Source organism: Lampetra planeri, chromosome 20, assembly GCF_965212315.1.
Source record: "Lampetra planeri chromosome 20, kcLamPlan1.2.h2, whole genome shotgun sequence".
Taxonomy (NCBI): Eukaryota; Metazoa; Chordata; class Hyperoartia; order Petromyzontiformes; family Petromyzontidae; genus Lampetra; species Lampetra planeri.
The window spans coordinates 12760068-12786249 of record NC_136126.1 but is presented as its reverse complement, the minus strand read 5'-3'; the positions used below and the strand labels follow the sequence as shown (position 1 = coordinate 12786249).

Genomic DNA, 26182 nt, shown 5'->3' with positions numbered 1-26182 from the left:
GTTCTGAATTTCTTATGAATGATGATGTCCTACCGATGTAGGGCTGTATTTGTTTAGTTACATATTTTGCTAATTTATATGTGGCAGAGCCAATTGTACTGACTATGGGTCGTAAAGGGATGCCGATTTTATGGATCTTTGGTAGCCCATACAGTCTAGGTGGTTTTGAAGCCCTTGGCTTAATTAGGAATTGCTCTTTTTTTGGGATTAATGAATTTGCAATGATTGCAGTAGTCTTACGTTCCAGAGTATTAGTTGGATCTCGTTTAATTTTAATGTAGGTACTTTCCTCTAATAAATCTTTAATTTTATTATCATAATCGGCTCGTGACATCACTACAGTAGTGCGGCCCTTATCAGCTGCTAGGATTTGAATATCTTTATTTAGACGAAGCTCTCTTAAGGCTTTTGCCTCGTTCGAGCTAATATTTACTTTCGGTATTTTACTATTCTCAATTATTTTGGCAACCTCGTGTCTAGTCATCTCTGCCTCATTATGTGGAAGGAGTCTTACTGCTGATTCTACCTCAGCAATTATCTCATCCACTGGAATTGTGCGTGGGGTAACGGCAAAGTTAAGGCCTTTAGAAAGGACAGAAATCATGTCAGTGGTTAAATCAGTGTTAGTCAAGTTCATTACGGTTTTGTTTTTAAATTGTTCGTTTTTAATAGGGATTTGTTTATTGTACAGTCTAGAAAATTTGTTAATTTGGTTAGCATTTGTTAGATTAAACACATTATCAGCCGATTGTTGTGTTATAGTATCGATTATATTCCAATCATGCATGGACACACTATTGCTTATATTTAAATGTAAATGCTTTAGCGATTCAGAAATGCTGGATAATTCACTCCTGTTGTGTTGTATTCTCTCTATTAATAATAATTCGCTAGCTTTGTGTAGTATTTTGTTAGCTTTAGAAGACTTTATGTGATGTGTTATTTTAACTGCGTTTGGTATTACCTTCGAATCTCTGCACCTTTTGAGGAACGCCAATGAAGATATCAATTTCATCCGCTTAATGCGGAGCTTCTCCAATTTTCTGGTTTTAAGAAAAGTATCCTCCCCATAGAGGTTAGTCAGCTTAACACGTAGGCTTTCGCGACCAATATTGTTCATAATCAACGATTTTTGGGTTTAGATCGCGTTATTTATATACCCTTAACAGACTATTGGGGCAAGTGTTGTTAGCGAGCACATATCAAGGCCAGCACGGCACACGAGGGGGTGGCCAGCACCACGCCCGGCCGCCTTTGTCTCCCTAGCGGCGATGTTTACACACCGCAGCAGGTTCTCATATAAGGCTGAGTCAACCTAGGGGAGGCTCAGAACCGGTTCACATAATCGTCACTGGTGTTGACCGTAAGCGGGAATCGAACTCGAGTTGCTGGGTTCATAGTGCAGCACACTAATCACTATACTGCCGCTCCCCTTTCACATCAATAACAGCCATTTGCCACTAAGTGGCGGTGACGTCACCACGACGCTTGTGCCAGGCTATGTGCACCTTGAGGCCACGTGAAGTGTCGAATGCCCGCTGGCAGGAGGTCACTGGGCAAACCCAGGTGCCACGGGTCGACTGCCTGAGACGACTGGCTGATGCTCCACCTGTGCCCCCTACTGTGCCAACTTGCTGTGCTTTAGACACCCGGCGCTACGCTTGATGTTGTGAGCGTCGTTCCTCCGCCCTCCGTTGCTGTTGGAGGGAGAATGCCTCCAACTGCCCAGTAGCGTCCTCCATGAGCCTCCTCCACAGAGGCCGATCTTGACACCGCTGATATCAGTCATTGGCAAGTCCACTCAGCTCCACATCCTCCTGTACCACATCACTCCATCTCTTCTCTAGCCCGTGCCGCGCCCAATTAGCGCCGTCGTTCCGGCCGAACAAAAGCTGTTTAGGCATGCCCAGCTCCTCAGGCAATCCAGCCTGGTTAAACCCAGGATGGATTGTAGGCAGGCCAACCTAAATCTTTCTAACCAGCAAAGATGTTCCATTCGAGGGGTCCACATTTCGCAAGTGTAGAGAAGGGAGGGAATGACTGTTGCCGAGAAGACCTGGAGCTTCGTGCGGAGCGACAGACCAGGCAGCTTCCACACAGCGTTACGCAGCCGATGAAAAGATATTGCCCCTCCACTGATTCGGAGTGAGACCTCTACTGTTAAACCGGAGCCGGTCATGAGCACACTGCTCAGGTATGGGAAACTCTCCACTCTCTCCACAACTGCCCCATCACCAATTGGGAGTTGTGGGGGTGGAGTGTCCGATGGTACAAAATACCCAGGCAGGTGTTTAGTTTTAGTGGGGCTGATGGTAAGGCCCCACCTCTTAGTGGCAAGCTCCAGGTTCAGCAGCAGCGCCTCCAACTCCTCCTCTGAGTGAGCAGCAATTACCAGATCATCGGCATACATAATGTAATGTGAGGATATATCCGGTTCACTGACATATCACAACTCGTCATGATGATTGGCTCTGCCGGTCCATAGCCAATGGGGGGAAGCCTAGGGGCGTGGCCCTGACGTAATGGAAAGGTGACAGCTGTAAGTAGAGGATTGGTTCTGCTGGCTTTGGCCACAGCCAATGGGGAGATGAGTCAGGGGCGTGGTCTCGGGAGCCTACGAGGGAGTCTGGAATATTCCATGGAGGCTAACCAGGATTGGTGGAAACGTACCACGTGACCCGGGTATTAAATAGGGGTGGAAACGAACGACACGTGGTCAGAACGGGAACGAACAGAGGAGGGGGCCATGCGTGAGCGGGGCTCCGGGTTGCCACGTGGCGGCACGTCTCTCTATCCCTCTCACGCTGCCTGTCAGCAGCGTGAAGGAAAGCTGTAATGCAAAGTGAATAAAAGACCGGATTCCAAAAGTCGCCTCAACGACCTTTATTACAATAACATGGTTGAGCAATAGGGAGCTATCCCTTGACCGCACCCGGGCATCGATTAGCCTCCCATTGTATCTGTACCAGATGGAAATTCGTCTGGTACGGCTATTGAAGGCTTCACGAACTACATGGTCGAAATAGATGTTAAATAATGTGGGAGCCAGAGGACATCCCTGTCGCACCCCAAGGTGTACAGGGAATGGCTCCGACTCGCGGCCATGTAGTTTTACCCCGGCCCGCTCACCCTCATGAAGGTCCTTAATTATCGTGAGCAGAGGGTTAGGGACTCTGAAAGCACAAAGAACAACCCAGAGCCCAGGCCTACTGATGGTATCATAGGCCTTGACCAGTTCAATAAAGCAGAGATGTAGGTCTTGTTGGAATTCCCTATACCTCTGCTGTAGCAGACGGACAGAAAATATGGCATCTGTGCAGGACCGCCCTTTCTTGAAACCGCATTGGGGCTCCGCAAGCCTCCCCTCAGCGGACCTTTCCCGGCACACTGAGGAATGAGATGGCCCTGTAGTTTCTACAGTCTGTGCGGTCCCCATTCTTAGAGGGGGACCACTAGGGCATCCTTCCAATCCTGCCAAACCCGTCCAGTAGTCACGACTGTTGTTATTATGTTATGTAGAGCAGTCTGTGCACAAACGCCACCCTCCTTCAGCATTTCGCTTGGGAGATCATCTCTGCCCAGTGCCTTTCCTGGTCTCAGACTCTGGATCGCCTTCAGTTCTTCCTCAACGGATGACACCTCAGCCAGCCACTGTTTTCGCTGTTGGTTGTCCCCACCTGATGACGGATGCTTGTGTTGCGCCCGAAACGTCGTGATTAATTTTGTTGTTTTCATTCTTATTTTATTTTTATTTCACCTACGTGACTTTACCGAAAGAACCAAAGAGTCTGGATCCTTGCAGTCACGAAAACTTCAAATATAGAAGATACCAGCGGTGTCAAGATCGGCCTCTGTGGAGGAGGCTCATGAAGGACGCTGCAACTGGGCAGTTGGAGGCAGTCGCCCTCCAGCAACAACGGAGGGCTGAGGAGTAACACTCACAACAATGAGTGGAGTGCGGAGTGGTTAAAACACAGCAAGTTGACACAGTAGGGGGCACATGTGATTCATCGGCTAGTCATCTCAGTCAGTGAATCCATGGCACCTGGGTCTGTGTGCGTGCGTGCATGCTTGTGTGGGGAGCGGTAGTGTGAGGGTTCGCGCTATGCACTACCAACCCCGGCGACCCGAGTTCGATTCCCGCTGGGTCCTGGGCCTCTCCTTGGTCGACTCAAACTCAAATGAGTACCTGATGCGGTGTGTAAACATCGCCACTGGGGAGTCAAAGGCAGCCAGGCGTGATGCTGGCCACCCACCCCCTCGTGTGCCGTGCCGGCCTTCATAGGCGCTGCTCGTGAACAGCGCTTGCCTCAACAGTTTGTGAAGGCTACACGGGGGATCATTGTTTTTCGTGTGTGTGTAATTGTGGGAACTCATTGCGCCCCTTCTGACAAGCAAGCCAGCATCTTTTTTTTACTTTATTGTATGTTTTATTTAAGAAACAGTATTTATTACAGTATTACATGCAAATGGACAATATTTATTTTAAGGAGTTTAACACAGCGTCCATTTGTTGTTGAACAGTAATACACTTTACGTGCATTTAAATAAGTACATCATTGTGTTCCGACTCATGAACCGTTCGACTTGCCAACGGAGCTCAGGAACGGAACCCGTTTGTAAGTCGAGGACTGCCCATAATAACTTTATTTTCATTTTTGTAAAATATTTAAAATAGTGTATATTTATAAATTTGTAATACTTGCTGCTGTGTTGGTCTGCTGACCGAGTCATCCTTGAAAAAAGAGCTGGGGATAACTCAATGGGCTACATAGTTGGCTAATAAACTTCTGATTCTGATGGTATCTCAGTCACCATTCGGCACTCCCAACATTGGCACGGTGGGTTACTTTGAGGCATGGTGGGGTTTGCGAAGGAGTTGGGGGTACACTGAGGGATAAGCTGCATCTTGGAGTGGGGCGATTGAGATGCAGACGGTTCGAGAGGGCATGGCGACTCGCCGGGCGGTGGGGGGGGAGGGCTCGGGGGTGCCCAGGGAAGAGCGCGAGGCTGACGCGCCACTCCCCTTCTGTTCACAGCTCGGCTTCAGCGAGTGGCTGCAGATGGAACTGCGAGTTGATTCGGAGCGTGACCTTCTCACTCACACGGAGCGGTGAGTACTCCCCTGTCTCCCTGCGCACCCCCAGCACTTGGTTCTTGACGTACCCCTCGGTGTCGAAGTCTTTGTGTCTCCATGTACCCCGTGTAACTTCCATGACGCGCTGTGCACTCCGCGTGTTCTGGCTCTCCTTGACTCTGCCTCTGCATAGTCTACCAGTGCACCCATGGCCATGCCCTTTAGCACTTCTGTACCCCCGTGTGGCCTTTATCTTTTTGCCCTTAATATCCTGTGTAGTCCGTGTGCTCCTGTGTGCTCATCGTATACCACGTGTTCTCACCGTGTACGCTGTATGCACACCCCACGTACCACGTGTTCTCATGGTGTACGCTGTATGCACGCTCCAGAGTCGGGTACGGACGATAGACTCGCTCGTGTCCGAGTGGGGGGGGGGGTACGTGAGCCCTGCAAAAGAGGAAGCCTTGGAGCTTGAGAAAGCCCGGGTAGAGAGCAACCTCAGGGCGGTGCTTTAAGGGTGTGCTCAAGCTGGAATGGTCCCCGCCATCAGGACCCCCCATAGAGCGCCCCGGGCCCCCACACCAATAATACATCTAAAGGGGGGTAAGCGGGGATGGGGGGGAGAAACCCACTGTTAAAAAGGGGCCCTGTGGTGGACGAGGATGGCTCGAATGAGGCAGCCTCGCAACCAAAATCAGTCGAAAAATATTCAGTGGGATCAAGAATGGTGTTCCTCAGATGTCTGTATAAAGTCGATCATCGGTTATCCGATGGCTTATGGGGGGGGGAGGGGGCTCTGGATTTTTTAAAATGCCAGATAATTACTAAATCATTATTTAAAATAGCTTATTTTTACACATTCTTGCATAGGTGATGTGCGTATGTTTTTGTTTAGCATTTAAAATGTTTATTATGTGAAATTGGTATAAATAAACATACAAATAGACAAAAAATATCCTGTAAAAAGTTTCCGTATTTACTGTACCGTACTTACTACTACAATCTCGAAGACTCTGCAGTGGGTAATGTATGTAATACTACTACGCTCTTGTTTCAACAACTTGTGTTTTGAGCGATTTTGCTGGTTTAATCAGATTGGCCTGGCACTGTCCGATATATGTGCATGCCGGATAATCGATGATCAACTGTTTATTTCCACTGTCAACGTGAAGCTGTGGAGAAAATAGTTTCCGACAGGCTTGTAGGTTGTGGGTGGTAGTTAAAGTGGGAAAAACACAATGGCGTTCAATAAAGCTTAGAGGCGTGCCATTGGATATGGTATGCCACGAGTGGTCGAGAAAAGGTTACACAACCTCTCAGATGACCAGAGTGTAAGGTGAGGTCTTAATGCCACTCCCCTGAGTGGTTGCCAAGGACCGGTTGGCAGATCATGTTGCATAAAGCCCTCAGTCGTAGATGGACCAGGCCACGTAAAAAGTGATGTAAAAACTCATTTTTTTGGTGGCCGCCACTTCTCTCTGTGGCCTCTTCAGGGAAACTGGCCCAAAAGGCCATACTGAAATTGTAAAAGCAAAGCCAATAGTACGGCTCTGAGAAAGGCTCTCGAAGCGCTTCACCTGGCCACGGTTGGACAAAGAGAGAAGAGAGAAATGGAGGATCCCACGAGATCTCCTATGCTCTTTGAGGCATAGGACCCAGGGACAAGGTCAAGCTCGCAGAACTGGAAAAACCGCAGCTGTCCTAGTCGGGACCGTTCCTCACCAGGGATCTACCGGCAAGGCATTATAAAGCTGTTACACTTCCAGAGTCTCTGAAGAAGCAGATTCACGGACTATGCTCAGCCTCAAGGCTGTTAAGCACTGGACGAGGTACACACTAAAACTTTCGTGCCGGTCCCACGTGTGGATAACACCGTGGTGGTGAAGGTGCTCCCAGGGTCATTGATTTGCAGGACGAAACCAGGAAACCTGCAAGCCTCCTGCCGGACACTACGGGCAAGACATTGATTCAACAATAATTTGAGAACGGTTATTGCCCCGCAGTTTCTGCCACACGTGCATCGCCACGTGCAGGGGCGTTCACAACCGAGTTCATCCTCAAGTCTTTGGGGGTGACTCTCAAGGCCAACGAGGAAGAAGAAGAACCGGGAATTTCGCCATGCCTACCTCGAACATCTGAGACGTGGCCATGTTCTCTCTCGACCTGCTCGCTTCCGTCGTAGTGGGCTGAAGGGACGCAATCTTCTAGAAGCGGACAAAGACGATCGCCGGCTCAAGGGGGCGCTTTTGTGCGCTTCCACTGGTCGAAAGGGAGATATCCTCTCAACAAAGACTTGCCGGAATAATGTCTCAAAAGGAAGTGGACGATGCCAGTCCTGGTACTACAACGGGAAGGCTGCTTCCAAGCCGGCCTGAGGTCACCACTTTGCCCGGTGGGGGGGGGGGGGGGCAAAACGAAGGACAAAGCCCAAATAACCACAGAGCATTGATTAGATTATTCGTGTAAGGGGTCACGATTGCTAAATGTGAAGAATGACATTGGATCGGTGGCCGGCGGTATAGAAAGTTAATTTTTTTAAATTAGGTGAGTAATGCGCGCGAGTACTCTCCATGTCCTTATCCTCAGTGCTTTTAACTCATTTAAGTTGTTGAGTCTGCGCTGCTTGTGTTGTGTTTGTTGTCTCACTTCTCCTTCTCCCCCCAACTCTTCTCCACACGGCCTCGGTTTTGTCCGTGGAAAGAGAGAGAGGGTGTTACGTTTCTTTTATGTGTCCTCTGCCTTGAGTGCCCTTTGCTATCAGCCGTCGTGAGGCTTATGGGTAAGGGGCGGGGAGGGAAGGTCAAGTAGAGGGGGGGGGGGGTCCTAGGGGGGTTATGACTCCTTTTCTGGGAATTGTCGGGAGCAGATTATTGCTCTGAGGGACGTAAGTTCACAGGCTCACACGTCACGTATAAACTATTTTATCAGTGGTATTTTATTCCGTGACTTTCCATTTTTTCCCCTTTCTTTGCCGTCCCCCTTGCCTTTATGTTAATTATCTTTTCCCTTACCCCTCCCCCCCAAAGACAAAGATCTCCCGTGTAGCCTTAACAAACTGTTGGTGCAAGTACTGTAAGCGAGCAGCACCTATGAAGCCCGGCACGGCGCACGAGGGGGTGGGTGGCCAGCACCACGCCATGCTGCCTTTGTATCCCTAGTGGCGATGTTTACACACGGCACCAGGTACTCATTTCGGGCTGAGTCGATCTAGGCGGAGGCCCAGAATCGATTTAGAGAATCGTCACCGTAAGGGAAAATCTAAATTTGGTCGCTGGGTTAGTAGCACAGCGCACTAGCCCCTGCACCACCGCTCCTCACCTTCCCGCCCCTTCCCCCTGTTTCAACTTTCACTGATCTGTTGGAGGCTGCCCACCTGGGTGGGGCAGTGACCCCAATCCACCCAAGCCCTGGCGTGGCGTCGATCTCGGGGCTTTTGCTTGCTCGATCCCCCCCCTCTTCTTTTGTGACCGATGTACCAGGCTCACGTGAAGTTGAAACAATAACAAAAACATGACACCCTGCCCAGGTTCGAATACCAGCGCTGGAAGATCTTCACTCAATTTCTTCCGTGCCCCGTGGCCAATGGCGGCTGTGGCAGCTCCTACCACGTGGCCTGCAAGCTCCTCCTGTCCACCCTGCTCCACACACACGCCCAGTGAGACACCTGTGGACAAGTGCTGCGTGTAGATTGGCAGTGTGTGCTGTGTGTAGACTGACAGTGCGTGCTGTGTGTAGAGTGACAGTGTGTGTTGTGTGTAGAGTGACAGTGTGTGCTGTGTGTAGAGTGACAGTGTGTGCTGTGTGTAGAGTGACAGTGCGTGCTGTGTGTAGAGTGACAGTGTGTGCTGTGTGTAGACTGACAGTGCGTGCTGTGTGTAGAGTGACAGTGTGTGTTGTGTGTAGAGTGACAGTGTGTGCTGTGTGTAGACTGACAGTGCGTGCTGTGTGTAGAGTGACAGTGTGTGCTGTGTGTAGACTGACAGTGCGTGCTGTGTGTAGAGTGGCAGTGTGTGCTGTGTGTAGAGTGACAGTGTGTGCTGTGTGTAGACTGACAGTGCGTGCTGTGTGTAGAGTGACAGTGTGTGTTGTGTGTAGAGTGACAGTGTGTGCTGTGTGTAGACTGACAGTGCGTGCTGTGTGTAGAGTGACAGTGTGTGTTGTGTGTAGAGTGACAGTGTGTGCTGTGTGTAGAGTGACAGTGTGTGCTGTGTGTAGTGACAGTGTGTTTTGTGTGTAGAGTGACAGTGCGTGCTGTGTGTAGAGTGACAGTACGTGCTGTGTGTAGTGACAGTGTGTGCTGTGTGTAGAGTGACAGTGTGTGCTGTGTGTAGAGTGACAGTGTGTTTTGTGTGTAGAGTGACAGTGCGTGCTGTGTGTAGAGTGACAGTACGTGCTGTGTGTAGTGACAGTGTGTGCTGTGTGTAGAGTGACAGTGCGTGCTGTGTGTAGAGTGACAGTGTGTGCTGTGTGTAGAGTGACAGTGCGTGCTGTGTGTAGTGACAGTGTGTGTTGTGTGTAGAGTGACAGTGTGTGTTGTGTGTAGAGTGACAGTGCGTGCTGTGTGTAGAGTGACAGTGTGTGCTGTGTGTAGAGTGACAGTGCGTGCTGTGTGTAGTGACAGTGTGTGTTGTGTGTAGAGTGACAGTGTGTGTTGTGTGTAGAGTGACAGTGTGTGTTGTGTGTAGAGTGACAGTGTGTGCTGTGTGTAGAGTGACAGTGCGTGCTGTGTGTAGAGTGACAGTGTGTGTTGTGTGTAGAGTGACAGTGTGTGCTGTGTGTAGAGTGACAGTGCGTGCTGTGTGTAGAGTGACAGTACGTGTTGTGTGTAGAGTGACAGTGCGTGCTGTGTGTAGAGTGACAGTGTGTGCTGTGTGTAGAGTGACAGTGTGTGCTGTGTGTAGAGTGACAGTACGTGTTGTGTGTAGAGTGACAATGCGTGCTGTGTGTAGAGTGACAGTGTGTGCTGTGTGTAGAGTGACATTATGTGCTGTGTGTAGAGTGACAGTGTGTGCTGTGTGTAGAGTGACAGTGCGTGCTGTGTGTAGTGACAGTGTGTGCTGTGTGTAGAGTGACAGTGTGTGCTGTGTGTAGAGTGACAGTGCGTGCTGTGTGTAGAGTGACAGTGTGTGCTGTGTGTAGAGTGACAGTGCGTGCTGTGTGTAGAGTGACAGTGTGTGCTGTGTGTAGAGTGACAGTACGTGCTGTGTGTAGAGTGACAGTGCATGCTGTGTGTAGAGTGACAGTGCGTGCTGTGTGTAGAGTGACAGTGTGTGCTGTGTGTAGTGACAGTGTGTGCTGTGTGTAGAGTGACAGTGTGTGCTATGTGTAGAGTGACAGTGCGTGCTGTGTGTAGAGTGACAGTGCGTGCTGTGTGTAGAGTGACAGTGTGTGCTGTGTGTAGAGTGACAGTGCGTGCTGTGTGTAGAGTGACAGTGCGTGCTGTGTGTAGAGTGACAGTACGTGCTGTGTGTAGAGTGACAGTGCGTGCTGTGTGTAGAGTGACAGTGCGTGCTGTGTGTAGAGTGACAGTGCGTGCTGTGTGTAGAGTGACAGTGCGTGCTGTGTGTAGAGTGACAGTGCGTGCTGTGTGTAGAGTGACAGTGCGTGCTGTGTGTAGAGTGACAGTGCGTGCTGTGTGTAGAGTGACAGTGCGTGCTGTGTGTAGAGTGACAGTGTGTGCTGTGTGTAGAGTGACAGTGTGTGCTGTGTGTAGAGTGACAGTGCGTGCTGTGTGTAGAGTGACAGTGCGTGCTGTGTGTAGAGTGACAGTACGTGCTGTGTGTAGAGCGACAGTGTGTGCTGTGTGTAGAGTGACAGTACGTGCTGTGTGTAGAGTGACAGTGTGTGCTGTGTGTAGAGTGACAGTGTGTGCTGTGTGTAGAGTGACAGTGTGTTTTGTGTGTAGAGTGACAGTGCGTGCTGTGTGTAGAGTGACAGTACGTGCTGTGTGTAGTGACAGTGTGTGCTGTGTGTAGAGTGACAGTGTGTGCTGTGTGTAGAGTGACAGTGTGTGCTGCGTGTAGATTGGCAGTGTGTGCTGTGTGTAGACTGACAGAGCGTGCTGTGTGTAGAGTGACAGTGTGTGTTGTGTGTAGAGTGACAGTGTGTGCTGTGTGTAGAGTGACAGTGTGTGCTGTGTGTAGAGTGACAGTGTGTTTTGTGTGTAGAGTGACAGTGCGTGCTGTGTGTAGAGTGACAGTACGTGCTGTGTGTAGTGACAGTGTGTGCTGTGTGTAGAGTGACAGTGTGTGCTGTGTGTAGAGTGACAGTGTGTTTTGTGTGTAGAGTGACAGTGCGTGCTGTGTGTAGAGTGACAGTACGTGCTGTGTGTAGTGACAGTGTGTGCTGTGTGTAGAGTGACAGTGCGTGCTGTGTGTAGAGTGACAGTGTGTGCTGTGTGTAGAGTGACAGTGCGTGCTGTGTGTAGAGTGACAGTGCGTGCTGTGTGTAGAGTGACAGTGCGTGCTGTGTGTAGAGTGACAGTGTGTGCTGTGTGTAGAGTGACAGTGCGTGCTGTGTGTAGAGTGACAGTGTGTGCTGTGTGTAGAGTGACAGTGCGTGCTGTGTGTAGTGACAGTGTGTGTTGTGTGTAGAGTGACAGTGTGTGTTGTGTGTAGAGTGACAGTGTGTGCTGTGTGTAGAGTGACAGTGTGTGCTGTGTGTAGAGTGACAGTGCGTGCTGTGTGTAGTGACAGTGTGTGTTGTGTGTAGAGTGACAGTGTGTGTTGTGTGTAGAGTGACAGTGTGTGTTGTGTGTAGAGTGACAGTGTGTGCTGTGTGTAGAGTGACAGTGCGTGCTGTGTGTAGAGTGACAGTGTGTGTTGTGTGTAGAGTGACAGTGTGTGCTGTGTGTAGAGTGACAGTGCGTGCTGTGTGTAGAGTGACAGTACGTGTTGTGTGTAGAGTGACAGTGCGTGCTGTGTGTAGAGTGACAGTGTGTGCTGTGTGTAGAGTGACATTGTGTGCTGTGTGTAGAGTGACAGTGTGTGCTGTGTGTAGAGTGACAGTGCGTGCTGTGTGTAGTGACAGTGTGTGCTGTGTGTAGAGTGACAGTGTGTGCTGTGTGTAGAGTGACAGTGTGTGCTATGTGTAGAGTGACAGTGCGTGCTGTGTGTAGAGTGACAGTGTGTTTTGTGTGTAGAGTGACAGTGCGTGCTGTGTGTAGAGTGACAGTACGTGCTGTGTGTAGTGACAGTGTGTGCTGTGTGTAGAGTGACAGTGCGTGCTGTGTGTAGAGTGACAGTGTGTGCTGTGTGTAGAGTGACAGTGCGTGCTGTGTGTAGAGTGACAGTGCGTGCTGTGTGTAGAGTGACAGTGCGTGCTGTGTGTAGAGTGACAGTGTGTGCTGTGTGTAGAGTGACAGTGCGTGCTGTGTGTAGAGTGACAGTGTGTGCTGTGTGTAGAGTGACAGTGCGTGCTGTGTGTAGTGACAGTGTGTGTTGTGTGTAGAGTGACAGTGTGTGTTGTGTGTAGAGTGACAGTGTGTGCTGTGTGTAGAGTGACAGTGTGTGCTGTGTGTAGAGTGACAGTGCGTGCTGTGTGTAGTGACAGTGTGTGTTGTGTGTAGAGTGACAGTGTGTGTTGTGTGTAGAGTGACAGTGTGTGTTGTGTGTAGAGTGACAGTGTGTGCTGTGTGTAGAGTGACAGTGCGTGCTGTGTGTAGAGTGACAGTGTGTGTTGTGTGTAGAGTGACAGTGTGTGCTGTGTGTAGAGTGACAGTGCGTGCTGTGTGTAGAGTGACAGTACGTGTTGTGTGTAGAGTGACAGTGCGTGCTGTGTGTAGAGTGACAGTGTGTGCTGTGTGTAGAGTGACATTGTGTGCTGTGTGTAGAGTGACAGTGTGTGCTGTGTGTAGAGTGACAGTGCGTGCTGTGTGTAGTGACAGTGTGTGCTGTGTGTAGAGTGACAGTGTGTGCTGTGTGTAGAGTGACAGTGTGTGCTATGTGTAGAGTGACAGTGCGTGCTGTGTGTAGAGTGACAGTGCGTGCTGTGTGTAGAGTGACAGTGCGTGCTGTGTGTAGAGTGACAGTGTGTGCTGTGTGTAGAGTGACAGTGCGTGCTGTGTGTAGAGTGACAGTGCGTGCTGTGTGTAGAGTGACAGTACGTGCTGTGTGTAGAGTGACAGTGCGTGCTGTGTGTAGAGTGACAGTGCGTGCTGTGTGTAGAGTGACAGTGCGTGCTGTGTGTAGAGTGACAGTGCGTGCTGTGTGTAGAGTGACAGTGCGTGCTGTGTGTAGAGTGACAGTGCGTGCTGTGTGTAGAGTGACAGTGCGTGCTGTGTGTAGAGTGACAGTGCGTGCTGTGTGTAGAGTGACAGTGTGTGCTGTGTGTAGAGTGACAGTGTGTGCTGTGTGTAGAGTGACAGTGCGTGCTGTGTGTAGAGTGACAGTGCGTGCTGTGTGTAGAGTGACAGTACGTGCTGTGTGTAGAGCGACAGTGTGTGCTGTGTGTAGAGTGACAGTACGTGCTGTGTGTAGAGTGACAGTGTGTGCTGTGTGTAGAGTGACAGTGTGTGCTGTGTGTAGAGTGACAGTGTGTTTTGTGTGTAGAGTGACAGTGCGTGCTGTGTGTAGAGTGACAGTACGTGCTGTGTGTAGTGACAGTGTGTGCTGTGTGTAGAGTGACAGTGTGTGCTGTGTGTAGAGTGACAGTGTGTGCTGCGTGTAGATTGGCAGTGTGTGCTGTGTGTAGACTGACAGAGCGTGCTGTGTGTAGAGTGACAGTGTGTGTTGTGTGTAGAGTGACAGTGTGTGCTGTGTGTAGAGTGACAGTGTGTGCTGTGTGTAGAGTGACAGTGTGTTTTGTGTGTAGAGTGACAGTGCGTGCTGTGTGTAGAGTGACAGTACGTGCTGTGTGTAGTGACAGTGTGTGCTGTGTGTAGAGTGACAGTGTGTGCTGTGTGTAGAGTGACAGTGTGTTTTGTGTGTAGAGTGACAGTGCGTGCTGTGTGTAGAGTGACAGTACGTGCTGTGTGTAGTGACAGTGTGTGCTGTGTGTAGAGTGACAGTGCGTGCTGTGTGTAGAGTGACAGTGTGTGCTGTGTGTAGAGTGACAGTGCGTGCTGTGTGTAGAGTGACAGTGCGTGCTGTGTGTAGAGTGACAGTGCGTGCTGTGTGTAGAGTGACAGTGTGTGCTGTGTGTAGAGTGACAGTGCGTGCTGTGTGTAGAGTGACAGTGTGTGCTGTGTGTAGAGTGACAGTGCGTGCTGTGTGTAGTGACAGTGTGTGTTGTGTGTAGAGTGACAGTGTGTGTTGTGTGTAGAGTGACAGTGTGTGCTGTGTGTAGAGTGACAGTGTGTGCTGTGTGTAGAGTGACAGTGCGTGCTGTGTGTAGTGACAGTGTGTGTTGTGTGTAGAGTGACAGTGTGTGTTGTGTGTAGAGTGACAGTGTGTGTTGTGTGTAGAGTGACAGTGTGTGCTGTGTGTAGAGTGACAGTGCGTGCTGTGTGTAGAGTGACAGTGTGTGTTGTGTGTAGAGTGACAGTGTGTGCTGTGTGTAGAGTGACAGTGCGTGCTGTGTGTAGAGTGACAGTACGTGTTGTGTGTAGAGTGACAGTGCGTGCTGTGTGTAGAGTGACAGTGTGTGCTGTGTGTAGAGTGACATTGTGTGCTGTGTGTAGAGTGACAGTGTGTGCTGTGTGTAGAGTGACAGTGCGTGCTGTGTGTAGTGACAGTGTGTGCTGTGTGTAGAGTGACAGTGTGTGCTGTGTGTAGAGTGACAGTGTGTGCTATGTGTAGAGTGACAGTGCGTGCTGTGTGTAGAGTGACAGTGCGTGCTGTGTGTAGAGTGACAGTGCGTGCTGTGTGTAGAGTGACAGTGCGTGCTGTGTGTAGAGTGACAGTGCGTGCTGTGTGTAGTGACAGTGTGTGTTGTGTGTAGAGTGACAGTGTGTGTTGTGTGTAGAGTGACAGTGCGTGCTGTGTGTAGAGTGACAGTGTGTGCTGTGTGTAGAGTGACAGTGCGTGCTGTGTGTAGTGACAGTGTGTGTTGTGTGTAGAGTGACAGTGTGTGTTGTGTGTAGAGTGACAGTGTGTGTTGTGTGTAGAGTGACAGTGTGTGTTGTGTGTAGAGTGACAGTGTGTGCTGTGTGTAGAGTGACAGTGCGTGCTGTGTGTAGAGTGACAGTGTGTGTTGTGTGTAGAGTGACAGTGTGTGCTGTGTGTAGAGTGACAGTGCGTGCTGTGTGTAGAGTGACAGTGCGTGCTGTGTGTAGAGTGACAGTGTGTGTTGTGTGTAGAGTGACAGTGTGTGCTGTGTGTAGAGTGACAGTGTGTGCTGTGTGTAGAGTGACAGTGCGTGCTGTGTGTAGAGTGACAGTGTGTGTTGTGTGTAGAGTGACAGTGTGTGCTGTGTGTAGAGTGACAGTGCGTGCTGTGTGTAGAGTGACAGTACGTGTTGTGTGTAGAGTGACAGTGCGTGCTGTGTGTAGAGTGACAGTGTGTGCTGTGTGTAGAGTGACAGTGTGTGCTGTGTGTAGAGTGACAGTACGTGTTGTGTGTAGAGTGACAATGCGTGCTGTGTGTAGAGTGACAGTGTGTGCTGTGTGTAGAGTGACATTATGTGCTGTGTGTAGAGTGACAGTGTGTGCTGTGTGTAGAGTGACAGTGCGTGCTGTGTGTAGTGACAGTGTGTGCTGTGTGTAGAGTGACAGTGTGTGCTGTGTGTAGAGTGACAGTGCGTGCTGTGTGTAGAGTGACAGTGTGTGCTGTGTGTAGAGTGACAGTGCGTGCTGTGTGTAGAGTGACAGTGTGTGCTGTGTGTAGAGTGACAGTACGTGCTGTGTGTAGAGTGACAGTGCGTGCTGTGTGTAGAGTGACAGTGCGTGCTGTGTGTAGAGTGACAGTGTGTGCTGTGTGTAGTGACAGTGTGTGCTGTGTGTAGAGTGACAGTGTGTGCTATGTGTAGAGTGACAGTGCGTGCTGTGTGTAGAGTGACAGTGCGTGCTGTGTGTAGAGTGACAGTGTGTGCTGTGTGTAGAGTGACAGTGCGTGCTGTGTGTAGAGTGACAGTGCGTGCTGTGTGTAGAGTGACAGTACGTGCTGTGTGTAGAGTGACAGTGTGTGCTGTGTGTAGAGTGACAGTGCGTGCTGTGTGTAGAGTGACAGTGCGTGCTGTGTGTAGAGTGACAGTGCGTGCTGTGTGTAGAGTGACAGTGCGTGCTGTGTGTAGAGTGACAGTGCGTGCTGTGTGTAGATTGACAGTGCGTGCTGTGTGTAGAGTGACAGTGCGTGCTGTGTGTAGAGTGACAGTGTGTGCTGTGTGTAGAGTGACAGTGTGTGCTGTGTGTAGAGTGACAGTGCGTGCTGTGTGTAGAGTGACAGTGCGTGCTGTGTGTAGAGTGACAGTACGTGCTGTGTGTAGAGCGACAGTGTGTGCTGTGTGTAGAGTGACAGTACGTGCTGTGTGTAGAGTGACAGTGTGTGCTGTGTGTAGAGTGACAGTGTGTGCTGTGTGTAGAGTGACAGTGTGTTTTGTGTGTAGAGTGACAGTGCGTGCTGTGTGTAGAGTGACAGTACGTGCTGTGTGTAGTGACAGTGTGTGCTGTGTGTAGAGTGACAGTGTGTGCTGTGTGTAGAGTGACAGTGTGTGCTGCGTGTAGATTGGCAGTGTGTGCTGTGTGTAGACTGACAGAGCGTGCTGTGTGTAGAGTGACAGTGTGTGTTGTGTGTAGAGTGACAGTGTGTGCTGTATGTAGAGTGACAGTGTGTGCTGTGTGTAGAGTGACAGTGTGTTTTGTGTGTAGAGTGACAGTGCGTGCTGTGTGTAGAGTGACAGTACGTGCTGTGTGTAGTGACAGTGTGTGCTGTGTGTAGAGTGACAGTGTGTGCTGTGTGTAGAGTGACAGTGTGTTTTGTGTGTAGAGTGACAGTGCGTGCTGTGTGTAGAGTGACAGTACGTGCTGTGTGTAGTGACAGTGTGTGCTGTGTGTAGAGTGACAGTGCGTGCTGTGTGTAGAGTGACAGTGTGTGCTGTGTGTAGAGTGACAGTGCGTGCTGTGTGTAGAGTGACAGTGCGTGCTGTGTGTAGAGTGACAGTGCGTGCTGTGTGTAGAGTGACAGTGTGTGCTGTGTGTATAGTGACAGTGCGTGCTGTGTGTAGAGTGACAGTGTGTGCTGTGTGTAGAGTGACAGTGCGTGCTGTGTGTAGTGACAGTGTGTGTTGTGTGTAGAGTGACAGTGTGTGTTGTGTGTAGAGTGACAGTGTGTGCTGTGTGTAGAGTGACAGTGTGTGCTGTGTGTAGAGTGACAGTGCGTGCTGTGTGTAGTGACAGTGTGTGTTGTGTGTAGAGTGACAGTGTGTGTTGTGTGTAGAGTGACAGTGTGTGTTGTGTGTAGAGTGACAGTGTGTGCTGTGTGTAGAGTGACAGTGCGTGCTGTGTGTAGAGTGACAGTGTGTGTTGTGTGTAGAGTGACAGTGTGTGCTGTGTGTAGAGTGACAGTGCGTGCTGTGTGTAGAGTGACAGTACGTGTTGTGTGTAGAGTGACAGTGCGTGCTGTGTGTAGAGTGACAGTGTGTGCTGTGTGTAGAGTGACATTGTGTGCTGTGTGTAGAGTGACAGTGTGTGCTGTGTGTAGAGTGACAGTGCGTGCTGTGTGTAGTGACAGTGTGTGCTGTGTGTAGAGTGACAGTGTGTGCTGTGTGTAGAGTGACAGTGTGTGCTATGTGTAGAGTGACAGTGCGTGCTGTGTGTAGAGTGACAGTGCGTGCTGTGTGTAGAGTGACAGTGCGTGCTGTGTGTAGAGTGACAGTGCGTGCTGTGTGTAGAGTGACAGTGCGTGCTGTGTGTAGAGTGACAGTACGTGCTGTGTGTAGAGTGACAGTGCGTGCTGTGTGTAGAGTGACAGTGCGTGCTGTGTGTAGAGTGACAGTGTGTGCTGTGTGTAGTGACAGTGTGTGCTGTGTGTAGAGTGACAGTGTGTGCTGTGTGTAGAGTGACAGTGTGTGCTATGTGTAGAGTGACAGTGCGTGCTGTGTGTAGAGTGACAGTGCGTGCTGTGTGTAGAGTGACAGTGTGTGCTGTGTGTAGAGTGACAGTGCGTGCTGTGTGTAGTGACAGTGTGTGTTGTGTGTAGAGTGACAGTGTGTGTTGTGTGTAGAGTGACAGTGTGTGCTGTGTGTAGAGTGACAGTGTGTGCTGTGTGTAGAGTGACAGTGCGTGCTGTGTGTAGTGACAGTGTGTGTTGTGTGTAGAGTGACAGTGTGTGTTGTGTGTAGAGTGACAGTGTGTGTTGTGTGTAGAGTGACAGTGTGTGCTGTGTGTAGAGTGACAGTGCGTGCTGTGTGTAGAGTGACAGTGTGTGTTGTGTGTAGAGTGACAGTGTGTGCTGTGTGTAGAGTGACAGTGCGTGCTGTGTGTAGAGTGACAGTACGTGTTGTGTGTAGAGTGACAGTGCGTGCTGTGTGTAGAGTGACAGTGTGTGCTGTGTGTAGAGTGACATTGTGTGCTGTGTGTAGAGTGACAGTGTGTGCTGTGTGTAGAGTGACAGTGCGTGCTGTGTGTAGTGACAGTGTGTGCTGTGTGTAGAGTGACAGTGTGTGCTGTGTGTAGAGTGACAGTGTGTGCTATGTGTAGAGTGACAGTGCGTGCTGTGTGTAGAGTGACAGTGCGTGCTGTGTGTAGAGTGACAGTGCGTGCTGTGTGTAGAGTGACAGTGCGTGCTGTGTGTAGAGTGACAGTGCGTGCTGTGTGTAGAGTGACAGTGCGTGCTGTGTGTAGAGTGACAGTACGTGCTGTGTGTAGAGTGACAGTGCGTGCTGTGTGTAGAGTGACAGTGCGTGCTGTGTGTAGAGTGACAGTGTGTGCTGTGTGTAGTGACAGTGTGTGCTGTGTGTAGAGTGACAGTGTGTGCTGTGTGTAGAGTGACAGTGTGTGCTATGTGTAGAGTGACAGTGCGTGCTGTGTGTAGAGTGACAGTGCGTGCTGTGTGTAGAGTGACAGTGTGTGCTGTGTGTAGAGTGACAGTGCGTGCTGTGTGTAGAGTGACAGTGTGTGCTGTGTGTAGAGTGACAGTGCGTGCTGTGTGTAGAGTGACAGTGCGTGCTGTGTGTAGAGTGACAGTGCGTGCTGTGTGTAGAGTGACAGTGCGTGCTGTGTGTAGAGTGACAGTGCATGCTGTGTGTAGAGTGACAGTGCGTGCTGTGTGTAGAGTGACAGTGTGTGCTATGTGTAGAGTGACAGTGCGTGCTGTGTGTAGAGTGACAGTGTGTGCTGTGTGTAGAGTGACAGTGCGTGCTGTGTGTAGAGTGACAGTGCGTGCTGTGTGTAGAGTGACAGTGCGTGCTGTGTGTAGAGTGACAGTGCGTGCTGTGTGTAGAGTGACAGTGTGTGCTGTGTGTAGAGTGACAGTGTGTGCTGTGTGTAGAGTGACAGTGTGTGCTATGTGTAGAGTGACAGTGCGTGCTGTGTGTAGAGTGACAGTGCATGCTGTGTGTAGAGTGACAGTGTGTGCTGTGTGTAGAGTGACAGTGCGTGCTGTGTGTAGAGTGACAGTGCGTGCTGTGTGTAGAGTTACAGTACGTGCTGTGTGTAGAGTGACAGTGCGTGCTGTGTGTAGAGTGACAGTGTGTGCTGTGTGTAGAGTGACAGTGTGTGCTGTGTGTAGAGTGACAGTGCGTGCTGTGTGTAGAGTGACAGTATGTGCTGTGTGTAGTGACAGTGTGTGCTGTGTGTAGAGTGACAGTGTGTGCTGTGTGTAGAGTGACAGTGTGTGCTGTGTGTAGAGTGACAGTGTGTGCTGTGTGTAGAGTGACAGTGTGTGCTGTGTGTAGAGGGACAGTGCGTGCTGTGTGTAGAGTGACAGTGTGTGCTGTGTGTAGAGTGACAGTGTGTGCTGTGTGTAGAGTGACAGTGTGTGCTGTGTGTAGAGTGACAGTGCGTGCTGTGTGTAGATTGACAGTGTGTGCTGTGTGTAGAGTGACAGTGCGTGCTGTGTGTAGTGACAGTGTGTGCTGTGTGTAGAGTGACAGTGCGTGCTGTGTGTAGAGTGACAGTGCGTGCTGTGTGTAGAGTGACAGTGTGTGCTGTGTGTAGAGTGACAGTGTGTGCTGTGTGTAGAGTGACAGTGTGTGCTGTGTTTAGAGTGACAGTGTGTGCTGTGTGTAGAGTGACAGTGTGTGCTGTGTGTAGAGTGACAGTGTGTGCTGTGTGTAGAGTGACAGTGCGTGCTGTGTGTAGAGTGACAGTGCGTGCTGTGTGTAGATTGGCAGTGCGTGCTCTCTTACCACGTGCGTTGTGTGTGCTGTGTGCAGGCCGAGTCAGGCTGGGGGTCGTGACCTCACTTCCCCATGCAATCGCAGCAGTAGCTGCTTCTCCGAGTTCCTGTGCCGGCTGCAGGTGCTGACGCGACTCTCACAACACTCCTGCTGATTCGGCACTTCTTCACTTTGCAGCTCCGACATCACTCCCTTTACTCGCAGTTTCATTTTACCCTGAAAACGGCGGTCTGTACTTAACCTCATCAGAATAATTGCATGGCAGATGCGGTCATCCGCTCCAAAACCAATGGGCAATTAAGAATATCCCACATTGCGACCGCGATCACCAATCGCAAAGCGGAGACTATCTGATAATCAATACCCACTTGAATCGTTCGCTGTGAGAATTTCAGATATTCACCAAGCTATTCTTGAAACTGTGAGTTTAACACGTAGTAGTAGTAATAGGAGGAGGCTTTCACCACCAACATTATCCACAATAAAGGTTTTGTTGGGTTATATCGCGTAAATATAAATGTGTCTTTAACCCACCACCACCGGACACAAAATGTGCCAATTAGTTACGAGTTCATTGCACTATTTACAATTTGAGTGCGCCATTTTGCTGGTTATTACAACCCGCCTCATCAGGCGATTTGCCAAAATTGTGAAGAAGTCCTCCTGTTTTGGTCTTAAATAGAGTAAAGGTGATTTCATCACTGTGAGCGTATCAGGTGCGAAGACCAGAGGGGGGGTAATGTCATCATGTAGATTGCAATGAATAATGTTAATTGCTCCTGTGTCGAATTATTAGCATAAAACTAAAAGAACACCAAATAAATATTAAATTCTCGAAAACACAACTGTCGGCAGTTGCAAAACATGCGTGCCAACAAGGACATTATATTTATTTTGATAATGTTTATGTTTTCTGTAAAACGAATTATTACTGGCCACGGCTATTTCGAGAATCTATTGAAATTGAGAGAAATTAAATTATTTTCACCATTCTGATAGCTACAGGCTTGGCACTGCTTGGAATCGTATTATGAAGTAACACACCATTTAATCTTGATTTGAAGCTTTCGTGATTGCAGGAATACATACTCTTTGGTTCTTTCGGTAAAGTCACGTAGGTAGAAATAACATAAAATAAAACAAATCACGACGTTTCGATCGCAACACAAGCAATCTTCATCAGGTGGAACAACCACAGCAAGTAAATGTTGAAGTAGGCGAGAGAGCTGCCATGGAAAGAGGTTATTTAGGTAAGAAAGGGGGGAGAGAGGGGGAGGGGTGTGGGGTAGGGGAGTAATACACCATTTAATTATCATATGTTGATTAACTGTGACTATTCCAACCGGTAATATGTACTGCATATTCTCAAATTAACATAAGGAATGCATATATGTTTAACTTATTTCGCACCCTACATTGCCAACCATGCTAATCGGAGATGCGGGGAAGGACAAGCTAAACACAAAAAGCAATTCACCATACGTTGATGAACTCCAACTAACCCAACCGATAATTATAATAGGTACTACATCTTCTCAGATTAATATGACCCATTCTAATCTACATGACCACATTATAACCCCCCTCTGGTCTTCGCACCCGATAGGCTCATAGGGACAGCGCATGGGAAGCCACGGCGTTCACTGTGGCTTGTGCTGCTCTGTTGGCCACGAGGCATCCAGATTGCAGAGGGGGGCTGCCAGGCTTTAACGAGCTGTGGCGAGTCAAGTCCAAGTCTGCGGTGACATCTCTCCAATGTTTCCATTCGCATAGAGTCCAGGGACTCGAGCAGTGCAGTGTCCTCTTATCTCGGTCACCAGTTCTGATGAACTCTTTCAAGAGTCTGTTTCTGGTTGCTAACATGGCGTGTGTATCAGAATCGGCATATTTATACTGCAATAGGAACCCGATAAGCGATAAAGATATTTTTCACAGATGTCCAGTAGGGGCGGGTAAGAATTTTACAACAACAAACAGCACGAAACACAATAGAGTGCAAAGTAGAAGAAAGGTAAACAAATCGCCCAAACACAAACAAATACAACTAAACCATCCCCATCCTACCAAGCAAAGCCTACTAAGGTATTAACTTATTTTTCAGAAGTGACCTGGCCACAAATTATAGTTTTTTCCCAATACCACTTCAGATGTCAGATTTCTTTTTGAATGGATTGAAGTTTACAGGCTTCGGCTCCAGCTTCCTCAATTGAACTTTGGTTTCTCTTTCAAAGCCAGGCCACGGTCACCCTTGAAGTGCCAATGCGGCCGTGGTCTGGAAGGTTATGACCGGTATAAGTAATCCAATTTCGCTGTCCAATTTTGTCCTTTGAGACAAAGTTCAAGTCTGGGTTTTATGCTCCTTATTCCATCAGGCCGCGCTGAATTGTGCCTGGCTGTTTAGGGTCGTATGTGAGGGATTTCTTGTGCCGAAGACCATTCCTCGAGTTTTCTCTTTTTTTTTTTAGTAGCCCCATTCATTATATGCTTTGGCTATTGAAGTCACCCAACACCAATAGCCCAGCGAGTGGCTGTTGGCTAAGCTCGTATATACATTGATGCCCGTCGTCAAATAACCAGCTGCGATGATTATTGTCAGTGCCGATGCTTGTGGTGGCGGCAGTGGATTTTAAAGCGTGGGGAGCGTTCGTGTAGCGGTTAGCGCGCTGCGATACAAACCCGGCGACCCGAGTTTACCTGCTCGTTGTTGTGAGTATCACTCTGCTGCTGCTGCTGGAGGGGACTGCCTCCAACTGCCAAATAGCATCCTTCACGAGCCTCTTCCACAGAGGCCGATGTTGACAGCACCTGTACCAGTCATCGGCAAGTCTAATCAACTCCTCGTCCTCCTCTACTCACATAGTTTACCCCCCTCTGTCTGGCCAGACAGCAGTCGCTTATGCATGCGGCAGCGGCTGGGTATGTGGGCTGCGTGACCCAGCTAACGCAGCCTCCTCGCCCGCCTCGCACCGACCACACACAAACAACTGTGGCTCACTTCCTCACTGTGGCGACGTGTGCAGGAGTTGGCGGTTGATGTGGAGGCTCCGTCCACGTCATTGGGCGAGGAAGTTCCCCAGCACTGGCTGCTCGAGGGACTGAGGGAGAACATCCAGCAATTAGACGAGTGGCAGGCTGCAGGGCAACAGCAGCAGCAGGCCGAGAGTTTTGCCACCCCCGAGCAAGAGACACTAATGCACTCCTTTGTGAGGTTCGTGAAAGCTCTTCCCAAAAGCAAATGTTGGTCATTTTTTTCGTGTTATAAATGTTGCAAAGTTGAGCCACGTTGGTTAAGCATTGTCAAAGGTTTGAGTTTAAATATAAAATAGAGCTAACCAGTGAGTAATTCAATTAAGTTAAGATTACTATAAATGTTACTGCTAAATTATAATTATATAGTTTAGGACGTCCCAATTTCATATTGTAAATGAATGCTGAAGCTTCATGTTGGGTCTGTAACACTGAACACCAGATCCTCCACTTGAAATCTTAAAAATCCCACCATTAAATTTCGATTTAAAGCTTTCGTGACTGCAGGGATTCATCTTCTTGGTTCTTTCGGTAAAGTCACGTAGAAGGGAAGTAATAAAATAATCAAAATAAAACATAATAAAATAATTCTCACGACGTTTCGGCCACAACGCAAGCAGCCGTCCTCAGGTGAAAACCAGGTCTGTCGAGGCGACATTCAGACGCTGTCGCCACGACAGACCTGGTTTTCACCTGAGGACGGCTGCTTGCGTTGTGGCCGAAACGTCCCTTCTACGTGACTTTACCGAAAGAACCAAGAAGATGAATCCCACCATTAAATGCATGCTTGGCTGATTCCGCTCATGAACACACCCATCCTACCACTTCTCGTGCCAAAATTGTGGAATATGTCTGATGTCTTGAGTCTTAATGGGTCTAGATGTTATCTCCATTGTTAAATACTACTTCTACACACTGGACTTGCAAACTACAGGTTGCCAGTTCAATTCCATATTCTGGCTCGGCAGTTGAAATGATGGCGCAAGTTTCTTAAATCGAAAGGCCCACTGTGCTATTTAGCTCTTTTTCAGAAGCGACTTGGCCACAAATGATAGCACATCACGTGGAAATGTATAGCCGCCAAATACTCTAAATGCACGTTGATTCTAAATGTGGAGGGGAAAACCGGAGGACCCAGAGAAAAATACACTGGATCACGGGGAGAACAATGAGACTCCAAATATAGTCATTAGGGTCTGGATCGAACCCGCGACCTCGTGTATACCAAGAGAGGTAGTTAACATCTCACCACTGGGGCGCCCTCCATCGTGGCACCACCAGCGGTATTAATGGATATGCCACAGTCGATTGACAAATCTGCGTGTCGTAGGGTAAAGTGTGGGTAATTCCCACCTCAGAGTGGAGGCGCCCTCCATCCGTGTGGGTTGTGAGAAAGTAATTGCAAACGCTGCAACCTTCATCTGACCACTTGGTGTGATGATAACGATGTGAGCCGCCTCAGCAAGAAGCAGAGTTGAACTCCTAGCTTGGGCACCTCTCTGTGTTGCGCTTGTACGTTCTCTCTCTCTCACCCCCCTTGTTCTGCACGGGTTTCCTCTCGTTTGTCCTGTTTCCTCCGAGAGCAACAAAAAACTGCACAATGTAACTGTTATTGGCCAATTTAACATGTAGTAGTCGGGCTTTCGCGACCAGTATTATTCATAATAGAGATTGTTGGCTTAGATCGCGTAAATATAAATGTGTTGTTAAACCTGCCACCACCTACCTACGTGACTTTACCGAAAAAACCAAGGAGTATGAATCCTTGCAGTCACGAAAGCTTCAAATCTAGAATGCCTAGGGGTTGTCACGTACGAGGAGGGGGGACCCAGGGGGTGTGGCGATGTGGGACCGTCAGTGAAGAAGCGTATTGTGTTTCGTGTTGCTAGGTTGAGTAGAGTGTACTGTGTCGTGCTCCGTGTGTGGCGCTTTAGCGGGGCACTGTCCAGCAGGTGGGGTGGGTGGGTGCTGAAGGTCGTCGTTGTTGCAGGGTGCTGTTGGGCTTGCCTGCCGAGACCTTGCTCACGAGGCCTTCCAGAGACGACGCCGGCCTTCGTGACCTCTTCAGCCTGACCAACAACGAATTAGTACGAGCAGAGATTCGTCTCACCGGCGTCTCACACACACTCCACAGTCACTGCATCATTGCGCAACACTTTCAGACGCGCTTCCACAGACACCTGGAATGCTCTTCTTCCGATATTAGAAAGCCGCTGGAGCTACGCACATTTAAATCATCGTCTAGATTGAAAACAAATTTTTTTTATAACTACTTTTGTGTTTAGTTTGTTTTCCTTCCCCGGCACCTCTGATTAGCACGGTTGGCTCCGCACAGTGAGAAAGAAGTTAAATATACACACATACAAAGACACAGATAAAGTTCCCCCGTCTAGCCTCACCGGACTGTTGGGGCAAGTGCTGTTAGTGAGCATCTATGAAGGCTGGCATGGCACACGAGGGAGTGGGTGGCCAACACCATGTGCGGCTGCGTTTATTGATGTTATTTTATTGACATTACTGATGTTTACACACCGCACCAGGTACTAATTTGATGATGAGTCAACCTACGGGAGGCCCCAGACTGATTCATATAATCGTCACTGGTCTTGGCAGTAAGCGGGAATTGAACTCGAATGGCAGGAGATTATGGGACAGACCCAGGTGCCATGTGTTGATTTCCCGAGAATGACTGGCAGATGCACCACCTGTGCCACTCCTTGTGCCAACTTGCTGCATTTTAGCCGCCCGTCGCTCAAATACAGCAAGTTTTGAGCGTTGCTCCTGTGCCCTTCGTTGTTGTTGGATGACGACTGCCTCTAACTGTCCAGTAGCGTCCTTCACGAGCTTCCTACATAGAGGCCGATC

The 26182-nt window shown here is 49.4% G+C and overlaps 1 protein-coding gene across 7 annotated transcripts in view; it reads left to right on the top strand.

The window, feature by feature from the left end:
* Nucleotides 1-26182, top strand: part of FANCA (FA complementation group A) — a 158072-nt gene that overhangs the window by 95762 nt on the left and 36128 nt on the right. For all 7 annotated transcript variants that reach the window (XR_013586503.1, XM_078603618.1, XM_078603614.1 and 4 more), the window contains exons 30-34: nt 5040-5113; nt 8604-8732; nt 20327-20411; nt 23311-23498; nt 25308-25404. Coding sequence is in view for 6 of the 7 variants with exons in the window: in XM_078603618.1 (XP_078459744.1) it covers nt 5040-5113; nt 8604-8732; nt 20327-20411; nt 23311-23498; nt 25308-25404 (573 nt within the window). In the remaining variant the exon portion in view is untranslated. The remainder of the gene's footprint in view (nt 1-5039; nt 5114-8603; nt 8733-20326; nt 20412-23310; nt 23499-25307; nt 25405-26182) is intronic.